This window comes from Pan troglodytes, chromosome 2, assembly GCF_028858775.2.
Source record: "Pan troglodytes isolate AG18354 chromosome 2, NHGRI_mPanTro3-v2.0_pri, whole genome shotgun sequence".
NCBI lineage: Eukaryota > Metazoa > Chordata > Mammalia > Primates > Hominidae > Pan > Pan troglodytes.
The window spans coordinates 117,293,439-117,308,689 of NC_086015.1; the positions used below are offsets into that span (position 1 = coordinate 117,293,439).

The 15,251-nt window shown below is 37.6% G+C and overlaps 2 protein-coding genes across 15 annotated transcripts in view; one reads left to right on the forward strand and one right to left on the reverse strand.

The window, feature by feature from the left end:
* The window catches only part of ZDHHC23 (zinc finger DHHC-type palmitoyltransferase 23), a 30,923-nt gene extending 20,006 nt beyond the window's left edge, over nt 1–10,917 (forward strand). For all 5 annotated transcript variants that reach the window (XM_063805164.1, XM_063805165.1, XM_063805183.1 and 2 more), the window contains one exon: nt 10,317–10,917. In XM_063805164.1, coding sequence (XP_063661234.1) covers nt 10,317–10,375 — 59 coding nt within the window. In that variant the 3' untranslated portion in view covers nt 10,376–10,917. The remainder of the gene's footprint in view (nt 1–10,316) is intronic.
* CCDC191 (coiled-coil domain containing 191) overlaps nt 1–15,251 on the reverse strand; it is a 91,883-nt gene that overhangs the window by 3,848 nt on the left and 72,784 nt on the right. For 9 of the 10 annotated variants that reach the window (XM_016941686.4, XM_063807018.1, XM_009446178.5 and 6 more), the window contains 3 exons: nt 12,645–12,788; nt 10,853–11,005; nt 10,183–10,328 (listed from right to left, as the gene is read on the reverse strand). In XM_016941686.4, coding sequence (XP_016797175.1) covers nt 10,183–10,328; nt 10,853–11,005; nt 12,645–12,788 — 443 coding nt within the window. The remainder of the gene's footprint in view (nt 1–10,182; nt 10,329–10,852; nt 11,006–12,644; nt 12,789–15,251) is intronic. The other variant, XM_009446176.5, reaches the window with a different exon arrangement.

Sequence of the window (15,251 nt, forward strand, 5' to 3'; positions counted from 1 at the left end):
ATTTATCCACTGATGGGTGCTCAGGTTGATTCCATATTTTGGCTATTGTCAACAGTGCTGTAATAATCACGGACATGCAAATATCTCTTGGATATATAGATTTCCTTTCTTTTGGAGATATACCTATTAGTGGAATTGCTGGATCATATGGTAGTTCTAATTTTAGTTTTTTCAGGAATCTCCATTCTGTTCTCTATAATGGCTGTACTAATTTACACTCCCACCAACAGTGTGTGAGGGTTTCCCTTTCTCCATATCCTCACCAGCATCTGTTATTCACTGTCTTGGATAAAAGCCATTTTACTGGCATAAGATGATATCGCATTGTGGTTTTGATTTGAATTTCTCTGATAATTAGTGATGCTGAGCATTTTATCATACACTTTTTGGCCATTTGTATATCTTTTGAGAAATGTCTATTTAGATCTTTCCCCCCACCTTTTTTTTTTTAGACAGGGCGTCACTCTGTCGCCCGGGCTGGACTGTAGCAGTGTGATGTTGGTTCACTTCTACCTTCACCTCCTGGACTCAAGAGATCCTTTACACCTCAGCCTCCCCAGTAGCTGGGACTACAGGCACGTGTCATGACTCCTGGCTAATTGTTTTTTGTTTGGTTTTTTTTTGGTAGAGATGGGGTTTTGCCATGTTGCCCAGGCTGGTCTTGAACTCCTTGACTCAAACTATCCACCCACCTTAGCCTCCCAAAGTGTTGGGATTATAGATGTGAGCCACTATAATGGACTTGCCCATTTTTAAATTGGATTGTTTTTTTGCTATTGTTTGAGTTCCTTACATATTCTAGTTATTAATCCCTTGTCAGATGGCATTTTAGTCCACTTGTGTTGCTATAAAGGAACACCTGACGCTGGGTAATTTATTTAAAAAAAGAGGTTTATTGGACTTGCAGTTTTGCCAGCTGTACAAGAAGTATGGCACTAGCATCTGTTTCTAATGAGGACTTCAGGCTGCTTCCAGTCATGATGGAAGGGGAGCTATCATGTGCAGAGATCCAATGGCAAGAGAGGAAAGCAAAGAAAAACGGGGAGGGAGGTGCCAGGTTCTTTTTAACAACCAGCTCTTCCATAACTAATAGAGTGAGAATGCACTCATTTACAGAGGATGGCATTAAGCCATTCATTAAGCAATCCATCTCCATGACCCAAATACCTCCCATTAGACTCCACTTCCGTCCAACATTGAGGATCAGATTTCAACATGAGGTGCAGGGGACAAACATCCAAACTATACAGACAGTTTGCAAATACTCTGTCTCTCTTTCTGTGGGTTATCTCTTCACTTGATTGTTTCCTTTGCTGTGCAGAAACTTTTTAGCTTGATGTAATCCCAGTTGTCTATTTTTGCTCTGGTTGTCTGTGCTTTTGAGGTCTTACACAAAAAATCTTTGGCCAGACCAGTGGCCTGGAGCATTGTCTCAATGTTTTCTTCTAGTAGTCTCATAGTTTCTGGACTTAGATTTAAATCTGTAACCCATTTGGATTTGATTTTTGTGTATGGTGAGAGAAAGGGGTCTCATTTCATTCTTCTGCATATAGTTCTCCTGTTTTTCCAGCACTATTTATTAAAAGAGTGTCCTTTCCCCATTTTATGTTCTTGGCACTTTTGTCAAAGATGAGTTGGTTGTAAATGTGTGGATTTAAATCTGGGTTCTCTATTCTATTTCATTGGTCTATATGCCTGTTTTTATGCCAGTACCAAGCTGTTTTGGTTACTATAGCTTTGTAGTAAATTTTGAAGTCAGGTAGTGTGATACCTAGAGCTTTGTTCTTTTTGCTTAGTGTTGCTTTGGCTATTCAGGGTCTTCTGTGGTTTCATATAAATATTAGGAATTTTTTTTCTATTTCCGTGAAGAATGTTGTTGGTATTTTGATAGAGATTGCATTGAATCTGTAAATTGCTTTGGGTAGTATTGCCATTTTAACTATAAGAAGTCTTCCAGTACAGGAGCATGGCATATCTTTCTATATGTTTGTGTCCTCTTCAATTTCTTTCCTCAGTATTTTATAGTTCTCAGTATATAGATCTTTCACTTCCTTGGTTAAATTGGTTCCCAGGTATTTTATTTTCTTTGTAGCTAGTTAAGGTGGGATTGTTTTCTTCTTTTTCAGATTGTTCACTGTTGGTGTATATATTAATAAATGCTGCTGATTTTTGAATGTTGATTTTGTATGCTGCAACTTTACTGAATTTGTTTGTCAGATCTAACAGTTTTTTTTGGTGGAGTCTTTAGGTTTTTCTAAGTATAAGAGCATGTCATCCGTAAACAAGGCTAATTTAGCTTCTTCCTTTTCAATTTGGATACATTTTTTTTAAAGACAGGGTTTCTCTGTCACCCAGGCTGGTCTTGAACTCTTGGCCTCAAGTGATCCTTCCATACTGGCCTCCCAAAGCCCTGGGATTACAGCCATGAGCCATCACATCTGGCCTGGATGCCCTTATTTTTTTCTCTTGTCTAACTGCTCTGGCAAGGACTTGCAGTATTATATTGAATAAAAGTGCTGAAAGTGGGCATTTTGGTCCTGGCCAGGATGTTGATTTTTCTTTTTTATTATACTTTAAGTTTTAGGGTACATGTGCACAACATGCAGGTTTGTTACATATGTATACATGTGTCATGTTGGTGTGCTGCACCCATTAACTCATCATTTAACATTAGGTATATCTCCTAATGCTATCCCTCCCCTGTCCCCCCACCCCACAGCAGACCCCAGTGTGTGATGTTCCCCTTCCTGTGTCCATGTGTTCTCATTGTCCAATTCCCACCTATGAGTGAGAACATGCGGTGTTTGGTTTTTTGTCCTTGCGATAGTTTGCTGAGAATGATGGTTTCCAGCTTCATCCATGTCCCTACAAAGGACATGAACTCATCATTTTTTATGGCTGCATAGTATTCCATGGTGTATATGTGCCACATTTTCTTAATCCAGTCTATCATTGTTGGACATTTGGGTTGGTTCCAAGTCTTTGCTATTGTGAATAGTGCCGCAATAAACATGTGTGCATGTGTCTTTATAGCAGCATGATTTATAATCCTTTGGGTATATACCCAGTAACGGGATGGGTGGGTCAAATGGTATTTCTAGTTCTAGATCCCTGAGGAATCACCACACTGACTTCCACAATGATTGAACTAGTTTACAGTCCCACCAACAGTGTAAAAGTGTTCCTATTTCTTCACATCCTCTCCAGCACCTGTTGTTTCCTGACTTTTTAATGATCGCCATTCTAACTGGTGTGAGATGGTATCTCATTGTGGTTTTGATTTGCATTTCTCTGATGGCCAGTGATGATGAGCATTTTTTCTTGTGTCTTTTGGCTGCATAAATGTCTTCTTTTGAGAAGTGTCTGTTCATACAGGATGTTGAATTTTATTGAATGCCTTTTTGGACATCTCTTGAAATAATTATATGGTTTTTGTTCTTGGTTCTGTTAATGTGATGTATCATGTATATTGATTTGCGTAAGGTGAACCATCCTTGGATCCCTGGGATAAATCCCACTTGATCATGGTGAATGTTCTTTTCAACGTGTTATTGAATTTGGTTTGCCAGTATTTGGTTGAAGATTTTGCATTTGTGTTCATCAGGGATATGTAGTTTTCTTTTTTCTTATCATGTCCTTGTTTGGTTTTGGTATCAGGCTAATGCTGGCCTGATAGAATAAGTATGGAAGTATTCCCTCCTCTTCAATTTTTTTTTGAAGAAATTGAGTAGAATTTGTATTAGTTCTTCTTTAAAAGTTTGGTACAATTTAGCAGTTTGAAGCCATTAGGACCTGGGCTTTTCTTTTAGGTGAGACTTTTTAATTACAGCTTCAATCTCATTACTTATTAGTGGTTTGTTGAGGTTTTCTGTTTCTTCATCATTCAATCTTGGTAGGTTTTATCTGTCTAGAAATTTACCCATTTCTTCTATGTTTTCCAGTTTATTGATGTATAGGTGTTCATAATAGTCTCTAGTGATTCTTTGTATTTTTGATGTCTCAGTTGTTATGTCTCCTTTTTCATTTCTGATTTTGAGTCAGAAGAAGTCTCAATTCATTTATTTCTGCTTAGATTTATATTATTTCCTTTCTTCTAATAATTTGGGGTTTGGTTTGTTCTTGCTTTTCTATATTTCCTTGAGGAGCATAGTTAACTTATTTTTTGAAGTCTGTCAACTTTTTTGATGTAAGTGTTTATTGCTATAAACTTCTCTCTTAAAAGAAGTTACTGCTTTTACTATAACCTATAGATTTTGATCTATGATATTTCCATTTTCATTGGTTTCAAGAAATTTTTAAATTTTTTCTTAATTTCTTCATTGACCCATTGGTTGTTCAGGAGCATGTTGTTTAATTTCCTTCTATCTGTGTAGCTTCTGAAGTTCCTCTTACTGATTCCTAATTTTATTCTATTGTGGTCAGAATAGATACTTGATACAATTTCTGTTTTTTGAATTTGTTGAGAGTTGTTTTGTGGCCTAAGATATGGTCTTATTATGGAGGATGTTCCATGTGCTGATAAAAAGAATGTGTATTCTTCAACAGTTGGATAAAATATTCTTTAAATGTCAGACCTATTTGGCCTGGTTTCTGGTTTAAGTTTGATGTTTCCTTGCTGATTTTCTTCTGGATAATTTGTCCACTACTGAGAGTGGCGTGTTGAAGTCCCCTATGATTGTATTGCAGTTATCTCTCCCTTTATTGTTTGCTTTATATACTTGGGTGCTTGATGTTGAGTGCATAGATATTTATAATTGTTATATCCTCTTGCTGAATTGACCTCTTTATCATTATATAATGACCTTTCTTTATTTCTCTTTATAGTCTTTGACTTGTAGTCAGTTTTATCTGATATAAGTATAGCTATTCCTGCTGTGTTTTTGGTTTCTACTTGCTTGGAATGTCTTTTTCTATCTCTTTCAGTCTATGTATGTCTTTACAGGTGAAGTAGGTGTCTTATAGGCAGCATATAGTTGGATCTTGTTTCTTTATCCATCAGCCACTCTATGTCTTTTAATTGGAGAACTGAGTCCATTTATATTCAGTTATTGATAAGTAAGGACTTACTATGGCAATTTTTTCTTTCCTTGTTTGCTGGTTGTTTTGTAACTCCTGTCTTCCTTTCTTACTGTTTTCCCTTGTGGCAAAACGATTTTCTCAGGTAGTATGTTTTAATTTCTTGCCTTTTCTTTTTAGAAATCCCCCAACATTTTGACTTTTTCTTGTTTTAGTTTCCATGTTTTATATTACCTCTTAGCAGGCTGCTGTAGCTATTATTGTTTTTGCTAGATTTGTCTTTTTGGCTTCATACTAGAGTTATGAGTTGATTACACACCACAATTACAGTATTAGAGTATTCTGGGTTTGTTCATGTACTTAATTTTATCAGTAGGTTTTCTACTGTCAACTGTTTTCTTTTTGTGTTAGTGTTTTTTTCTTTCAGATTGAAGAACTCCCTTTAACATTTCTTGTAAGATGGGTCTGGTGGTGGTGAATTCTCTCAGCATTTGTTTTTCTGAGAAAAACTTTCTCTATCCTTCATATTTGAAAGATGGCTTTGCTGGATACAGTATTCTTGGATGGCAGTTTTTTTTTTTTTTTCTTTTTTCTTTCAGCACTTTGAAAATCTCATCCTGCTCTCTCCTGGCCTATACCATTTCTGCTGAGAAGTCTGTTGCCAGATGAATTGGAGCTTCATTATATGTTATTTGCCTCTTTTCTCCTATTGCTTTTAGGATCCTCTTTGTCCTTGACGTTTGAGAGTTTAGGTCAAATCTGTTTGGTTTCTCTGACTTTCCTATACGTGGATATGTCTTTGTCAAGTTTTGGAAAGTTTCCTATTTTTATTTCTTTGGATAAGCTTTCTACCCCTTGGTCTCATTCAAGTCCCCCTTCAACACCAGTAATTTTTAGATATGATCTTCTGAGGTAATTTTCTATATCTTGTAGGCTGTCTTCATTCCTTTTCTTTTTTCTTTTCTCTTCTGATAGCGTATTTTCAAGTGGCTTGTCTTTGGGCTCACTAATTCTTTCCACTGCTTGATCCATTTGGCTGTTGAAAACATCTAATGATTTTTCAGTTCAGCAAATATATTTCTCAGTTCCAAGATTTGTTTGACTTTTTAAATCTTTGTTAAATTTATCTGAAAAATTTCCAAATTGCTTTTGTTATCTTGAAAATCACTGGGTTTCCTTAAAACTGCTATTTTGAATGTTGGTTAGAGTTTACATATTGCCTTCTCATTAGGGTTAGTCACTGGTTCCTTGATTTATCTATTTGGGAAGGTCATGGTTCCCCATTTGCTGTTTTTTGTTTTTTTTTTGGAGATGGAGTCTTGCTCAAGCACCTAGGCTGGAGTGCAGTGGCACAATCTCAGCTCACTGCAACCTCCACCTCCCAGGTTCAAGCCATTCTCCTGCCTCAGGCTTCCGAGTAGGTGGGACTACAGACGCACACCACCATGCCTGGCTAATTTTTGTATTTTTAGTAGAGAGGGGGTTTCACCATGTTGGCCAGGCTGGTGTCGAATTCCTGACCTCAGGTGATCTGCCCACCTTGGCCTCCCAAAGTGCTGGGATTAAGGTATGAGCCACCACGCCCGGCCAACTCGCTGTTGTTTCTTGTGAATATATGTCTATGCCTTTGCACTGAAGGATTATTTATTTATTTCAGTCTTCTGTGTCTGGCTTGTTTGGTTTTCAGTGGGTATGTTTGATTAGAGATTGTTTGTAATTTACCTGTTTAATTTCTTTTTTGTTCTCCTGCTATGTGGCTGCCTCCTTTTTGGCACTAGATGGTGCTTTAATCCCTGGTTCATCTTGGCTCTAGTAAACCTTTCTCTTGCTCTCTCAATCTCTCTCTTTCTCTCTAATCTTTTATGTTTTCTACTAAATTATGAGCACCAGGGGCCATGTTATTAGGTATTTTTTTATGCTTGGTAAATATGTCTTGAAAATTGCATGTGGGTGTATTGTACAATAAGTATGATTTAAGTCACCAAGGTAAGGGTTCTTAAGCTGGGTCCCATAAACTCCTTGAAATGTTGTGTAAAGTTGTATGTTATATGCATATATGCATTTTCTGGGGTGTAGGTCTGTGACTTTCATTACTACCTACTTCATGTTCATACTGTGGTTAAGAACTATGGTAGCAAGACAATAGCAGACATATTATAAATACTGATCCAGCTCAGCTAGATTTATAAAATTATCCGGAAGTGATACAGATATGTAAGATTACAAGTTATGTTCTTATTGAGAATCATCTTTCTCGATGTTATTGCAGCTTAAAGGTCAGGCTTAAGACCAATAGATGTCTCTCCTTCCTTTCATCCACAGCTCTTCTATATGGTATTCTTTCATTCATATAAAATTGAATATGAACTTTGAATATCAATTTTTTAATGTTAAAGCCCCTTTTAAAGACTGGTGACCTTAAATATTAGTGTCATTCCTGCAATAAAGTTCATCTATTCATACATTTACCAAATATTTACTGTGTTACCTATGCACTGAGCGCTGTCATATACTGAGAACACAGTAATGAGGAAGATGTGGTGCTTCCACTCTGTTTAACATGTAAACAGTAAATTATATACTTTCAGAGAGTCTTAAGTGCTGTGAAGGAAGTAGGGCAGTTTAATGAATAGACAGTGATGCAAGTAGGGTGGTTAGGGAGGTGACATTTAAGCAGAGAGCTAAATGATGAGATCAGGTTATGTGAAAGCTCTGAAGCAGAAGTGAGCTTTGTTTGTCTAAGAAACATTATAGGAGGCCAGTGGGGCCAGAACATGGTAAACAAAAAGCAAAGTGGGAAGAGATGAAATCACAGCAATGCTTTTATATCAAGTAGACATTGGCTGAGAATTTGGTTCTTGTTGATTGCATGGATTCCTACATTGATTTCATAACTTCAAATCCTAAATAGGATGACTATCTTACTATTTTATAGTCTAAAAATGAAGCCAGGCACGATGGCTCACACCTGTAATCCTAGCACTTTGGGAGGCCGAGGTGGGCAGATTCCTTGAGGCCAGAGTTTGAGATCAGCCTGGGCAGCATGGCAAAAAATGCTGTCTCTACTAAAAATACAAAAATTAGCTGGGCATGGCAGTACATGCCGTTAATCCCAGCTACTTGGGAGGCTGAGGCATGAGAATCGCTTGAACCCAGGAGGCGGAGGTTGCAGTGAGCTGAGATCCTACTACTGCACTCCAGCCTGGGTGACAGAGTAAGACTTTGTCTCAGGGTAAAAACAAAAACAAAAACAAAACACAAAAACAAACAAGACAGAGGGAGAATTAGAAAAATGGGGAGGAAGACTGATGTAGCAAGAAGAGAATGTTTTAGGGTCAAAAAACCTAATCTGGAGTTCAGGGAGCAAACTTTTGTTATCTGTATACCTTGACAATTCACCTACCTGCCTGTTGCTTATTTCTTTGCCTGAAAAATGGAAATAATGTGGGGAAATAATGTGGGGAAATAACTTGGATCTCCCCACATCCAAGTTATTACTGCTATCAGATGAGACGGTTTGTGCAAAAGCCCCAAATGAATCTCTCAGCCTGTATATAGTGGCCGAGAAACAGAAAGAAAACATAGGCAGGCAAAAAGGATGTTTAATAATAATATATTCACAACGACACTAAAGAAAAAAAAAAAGGTTAGTTATTATTTGGGGCCAAGCAGTGCATTGAGTGAGTTACTATAGTACCCTGTTTAGTCTTCACAGCAATCCATAAGATAGATAGGTTCTGTTGCTATCCTCATTTTATGAGAGAGGAACAGGGAGGCTTTGAAAGGTTATTTGTTCAGGGTCACATAGATATTGAGTCCTAAACTTCAAACTCTAAAGCTAAATCATTTATCAAAAGGGAAGTCCTCTGAATACCCTCACTTATTGCTTATTTGTTTTAATTTAAACAAAACTATAATCAACTTGCTTATCTGTTTTCCCACTCCACTGATTTCCAGTATCTGTGAATTAAACAAGGACAAACAGGTTTTGGTGGAGGTAGGCACCCTCATGGCAATAAGATAGGAACACTATTACAAGGAACAGAAATAAACACCCATGCACAAACATGCAAATAAAAAGAAAACAGCACCAGTCAACATGGTGAAACCCTGTTTCTACTAAAAATACAAAAATTAGCCGGGTGTCATGGTGTGTGCCTGTAATCCTAGCTACTTGGGGGGCTGAGGCATGAGAATCGCTTGAACCCAGGAGGCAGAGGTTGCAGTATCATGCCACTGCACTTCAGCCTGGGCAACAGAGTAATGTTGAGAAAAGGGGCATTTTTATACACCCACACAACAGTCTTCATACCTCAAAAAAGCTGGAGGCATCACTGAATACACCCGGCACACTAACTGATGCTCATAATGACACCAAATCACCACTCTTAAAGGGAAGTGCATAATGAAATTAAGAACATTCTGTCCAAATGCTTAAAATTAGAAAACAAATATAAAACTTACTTATACAGAATACCTTATTTCTCAAAGACAACTGGATTAAATAAAACATAACTGTATTTTAAATATTAATATGGCATATAGTATGATTCCATATATATAAAGTTCCAAACCAGGAAAAACTATAGCATTGAAGGCTGCATACTTAGGAGAAAAGTAAAAAGAAAAGCAAATGTTCATTGTAAACGTCAGGAGAGTAGTTTAAGAGAGACTTGGGAAGGAGCCTGTGCGACAGCAATGTTCAACGTTTTGACTTCAGTGGTGGTAACAAAGGGTGTCCACTTTACAGTCATTCGTTAAGCTGTATTTGTATGATTTAAGCACTTTTCTATATTTGTCGTACATTTCACAATAAATGATGTTGAAAGAGAAACTGAACTTAAAAAATAAAACTATATTTGACTAACAAAGAATACAGTACTTTTGCTTAGGTGTGTTTCATATAGGTCACATCATTTTATTCTCTTGGCAGTTTCTGTGAGGTAGAAAGGGCAGGCCTCCTCCTCCTCCCCCTTCTCTTTTTAAAGATGGAACCCTGGAGTCCCAGGGGGTTTATTACATTGCTGGTGAGCTGGGACTCCTGACTGGTGTTTCCCCGCTCTCCTAGCCTCCAGCTCATCTCTGCAGACACATTGTAGGAGCAGAATATATTGCTGAGCAATTGTGAAGTCAGAGAGTGAATTTTCCTCACTATCAAAACCTCACCTGTCACTGTGCTCCGCTGCAATCTCATGCTTGCCCTGAGAATCGATCTTCACCTCCCTGACCATGTTAAACCAGGCCCTGAAAATCTTCTTTTGAAGAAAATGTACACAAAATTTTCTTACTTCTTCCTGCAGATCAATCACGTACTGGGGATGAAGACAGAAATAAAAGTGAGACAAAAAATATCAGTTGACAAAGAATTAGAGCAAATAAACAGCACAAAAGACAGAAATGAAACAAAAGAAACAAATGACACTAGAGACATACAAAGAAAAGGATAACCTGGCAGCCAAGAAAATATCCTCTATAATGTATCCTAAAAATGGTAAGAGAACACATGAATAGAAACAGTTATAAGACTGAAGGGGTAAGTTTCTAAATCACTTGAGCACTGTGAGACAAGAAACAAGAAATGACTATAAAAACAAAAGCTGATGGAATGATAACTTAGTTTATACACACTCCGTGAAACAAACACAGGCTTAGGATTTTACACTAATACAACACTGATTTGCCATTTTCACATTTATTTCAAAGCAGTGAATGGGATTGACTACTCTTTAGTTCTTGAAAAAACATAATGACCCTGGACATTCTGGATTTCATTTAGTTTTCTTAAACAGAATTGAGCAATGAGATGTATTTAAGGTACCCTTCCCTATGTCCTTACCTGTAGCCAGCTCCGGATGACTCTCTTAAGCAGTATTTGGGAATAAAATTGATCAGCCTGGGCCATCTTTCTAGCCAGACTTTCCTGACTACGCTGGAACCACGTCAGCATGTATTTCCTCTGCAGGAACAAAGAGTAATGTTCTTCTGCCACCTGGACAATTTTTTAAATGAGAAATATTATTCCTTAAATTTTAAATCATTTAAACAAACACATCACCTTTGGAAATGATGCTATAAAACACATTTAGGCAGTTGGTAGAGAATAATCTGAAGGTACATGCAGCCTGTGTCCTAAAAGCTTTGACTGTTGACCTATTCTATGGAGGTTATAGATTCACATCATGCATGGCCTTTCAATGCCAGCTCCCTGAAGACCACAGTGATTTGCTGGTTATGGAAATGGAACAACCAACCTCTAAGCCATTACTTCATTTCCCCTGAGTTTTGGAGTGGGTAGCTGGCAACATTCTCAATTTGCTCTCCTGGAGCTTGGACAGCAACTCCACAACAAACCTCTCTTTCTCATGACTTAACCACTGTCTAATTGAGGAAATGCCAATACTTTCAATTAGTGTTGTGGAATGAGCTGTCACCAGCATTGAAATTTAGACATTATCAATAAACCACAAAACCATCTGATAGAAAATAACATGAATAATTTAATGTCTTTTCAACTGAGTATCATTCTATCAAAATAAACATACAAATCAGAATTTATAGATTTTTAAAAGTAACTGTTATATTCTTTTAAGAGGCAAGAGGGGAAAAGCCTTCTCTCTTAGTCCTCTCTAAACAGCGACACATTTTTCTAAGCCTTGTCTAGATATCTGGCACTGTGAATGTGATTGACTCAAGTGAGTCTCTTGGCAGTCATATTTATTGGCCAAAATGACCACCACGGAGGTCTCTGTGGCACCTGAGATTTCTGCCTGTCCTGGACTCATCTCAGCAGACTGAGAGCCAAAAGATGAGATAACATTTTATCTATTTTGAATTTTTAATCATTTAGTTGCATGCACTGGATAAATTTGTTAGGGAAATTTTAGAAATTTCTGTGGTGTCTGATTTCATATATCTCTCTGCAGTAGAATGAATTACTGTTCTGTTCTCTCTAATAGAATTATACACCCATACCCTTTGCAATGTGATTTCACAGTTCCTCCCTGTAGAGTGGATGGAGCTCCTTCTCTCCTCAATGACTTTGAGCTTGGCCCTTTGATTTGCTTTGGCCAATGGAATGTGGACATAATACAAGCAATGGGTTTACATAATTTGGTTTGGCCTTTTGTAGCTCTGACAGTTGCCAGGTGAAAAGCATGCCCTGAGTAGCTGCTGTAACCAGAATGAGAGGCTTGGGGAGAGACCTGAACTCAATCCACAACTGGCCCACAGACATATGAGTGAGAAATAAATACTTGAGCTGTAAGCCACTGATATTTGGGGGTTGTTTGTTATGCAACTTTATCACAGGCAGAAACCTGACTAATGTACCTTATGGTAATAACTTTTCCCTTACTCAAACTGAGAGAAGCTTCTATTCATCTTACCTTGGGGGGATCTCTAATAAAACATTTTCTCTCATTTTTTCCAACCTATTCAATTACAGAAGTCCTTCTCTACCTTAAAAGACCAAATCAAAAATTGTATTCAAAACAAATACACACATTCAATTAATTTATCTTTCTGGCTTTAAATCACCAAACCCCACCCTCCCCCAAGCTTAACTGGGCATCCATCCTATTTGGAAAAGTCCATTTTCTAATCTGGGGGATAACAGTGGGACAGTGTACCTGGATGTTTTGTTTGCTTTGCATTCTCAATCTCTTCCAAGGCTCTAGACCTTTTTTCCTTAGCAAGACCCTTTCATAATGTTCTTTGGCTGTTGCTTCCAGCTGCTGGTTCCTCTTAATTCTCTTCTGCTTCTCAAGTTCTTTCTGGAAAAGATTAAAAAGCAAAATGCTATGATCAAAAAACGAATGAGTTTCATTTCAATGAAAAGCTAATGAATTTAATTTGAACATGTAACCATTGAATGGTGTGTTAATCATGATAACAGAGCTCTGGATAATAGGGCTTTTTCTTTAAAAAAAAGGAAATAATTCTGCTAAGAGGGTCAGGAGAAGCTGGTCATGAGTCTACAAGAATCAGGGCTATGCATATTCGTGGATTTATTCAGTATTGTTCACAGAAATAATTTATCTCTCACCAAGTAACTAAAAGGTAAAACATCTAGTTAGGAGAACAATCAGGATTTTCCCCCTCATTATATGAAAAACCCAGCCATACAGCCACTTCATTTAAACTATGGGATAGAGATTTAATGATACTCCATTAAAAGTCTGGAAGAATATTCTTACTAGTATTTTTCTTTTTAAGTGAAGAACAATAAGTCCAGAGGCAAGTTAAAGATAGTTGATCATCATTAAGCTACCTTCCCTCTTCTAAGAAGGAAAAAGATGAACTATTCCTGGTAATACACTGAGAAAAGACACTCCATGACCCTCAAAGAACTGCACCCCTCAGGGGTGTGACCAAGAAAGATGACAAAAACTTAATGATCGACCCTATAGATATCATTATTTCCTTTTTTCTCTTTTAATAAAAATAGCTTATTGTAAAGGTGAGAGAAAAAGAAATCTACCCACAAAGGGGGAGTGGGAGCAAGTGACACCTGCAGTGAAAGACACAAGAGCAACAAAGACTGAAGACTGCTTTCATAGTCGTCATCTTTGCAGCATAAATACAAAAACATTTAATTTAAGCTGATTTCCTTTACTTCATACGATTTCACATCAGGAAAAGGGCAGTGGTGAACTGGCTGATCCTGACAAGCTACTTAATGTGCCTGAGCCTTCTGTGAGAGAAACATTACAGAGAGAGCAATGGAACATTTCTAATATGGAAGGAAGAATTGCTCTAATTTTCCAATACAAACTGCCTATTTCTGTGAAAGCTCTGAAAAATGAAATGTCCATATTCTCTTAGCCATTAAACCAAAATAAGCTTTATACTCTTTATTCCAGGCACTTGAGATACTTGTTGAATGAAATGGCCAGAGAGAAAATTTACAACAATTTTCTCATGCATAGTAAGAGGAAGCTGAGGGTTAAGTGGGGAGGAAAACAGAAACTGACCCTTCCACATCCACTGAAATGTCAGTGTAGCATTAAGGCAGCAGCTGCATCTTGCAGAGAGACATCTAATGCAGATAATAACCTTTGGAGAAGCCCTCAGGCTCAGACAAAAGAACCTGTTCCCATGTACAGATAAGTTATGCTGTAACTATCCTCCTAGAATAATTACTGGCTGGTGTTAATCAGCTCCAAAAGGAAAATTATTTTCAGCTGAATTGTGGGGAAAACCAGACTTTTTCAAAGTCTACACTTCCATGGAAAAATATATAGAAAAACATGAGTTCTGCTTGAGTCAAAATGTTGTATTCTTACATAGCAATTTAATTCAAATATGTATCTCCTCCCTCTATTAAGGGTTCCTCGATAGAACTGGTTGTATTTCATTAATATTACCACATTTTCAATTTCCTGGTATATAAAATGTCTTTAATAGCACCTGCATCCATGATTTACTGTGGGGATTACATGATATGATGCTGTTTTGAGATGGCACTTATAGTGGGGATCTATGTAGCTAGGGGTTTCATAGAACACAGATCACTGAGGCTAAAAAGGGATATAAAATCTGGGCTTCTTTCTGAAATAAATGTGTAGCTTTGTCAGCTAGTATGCTTTAGGAGAAAAGCCAGAAATTACAGCTACGTTAAAAAAAAAAGTACAGGGCAATTGACACTGCCCCAAAACTCTTGGCCTTCTGTCCCTTGTACGCTACTCTCCCTTTGTGCTCTAGAATATATTCCTGCTTACCCACTCCTGTAATTTATACTCTGCTCTTCTGCATCATGAATTTCTCCCTCACTACTGGATTATTCCCATCAGTATGCAAGTATGTGCCAGTATCTCCCCTCTTCAAAACAAAAAAACAAAAAACAAAAAAAACAAAAATAAAAAATAACTAACAAAAAACAACTAGAGACCATGAGTATAGATGCGGATTTCTTTCTCATGAGCTCCGCATCTATCTCTGATCTCATGAGATCCGCATCTGTACTCATGGTCTCTAGTTCCTCACCTATTCTCTCCTCAGCCCACTGGAATGAGGCTCCTTTCCTAGCACACCACTGAAAGCCCTGTTGTCTAGGTCATGAATGCTTGCTGGGCTTCCAAATCAAAGAATCACTTATCTGTGCTACTTTTAATTGAACTCGGTAGCATTGAGCCAGATTCACCACTCCCACCACTCCCCTAACAGAAATACTTTTTTCTCTTGGTGTTTTGATTCTGAACTCTCCTGTTCTCTTTCTACCTCACTAGCTCCTTATC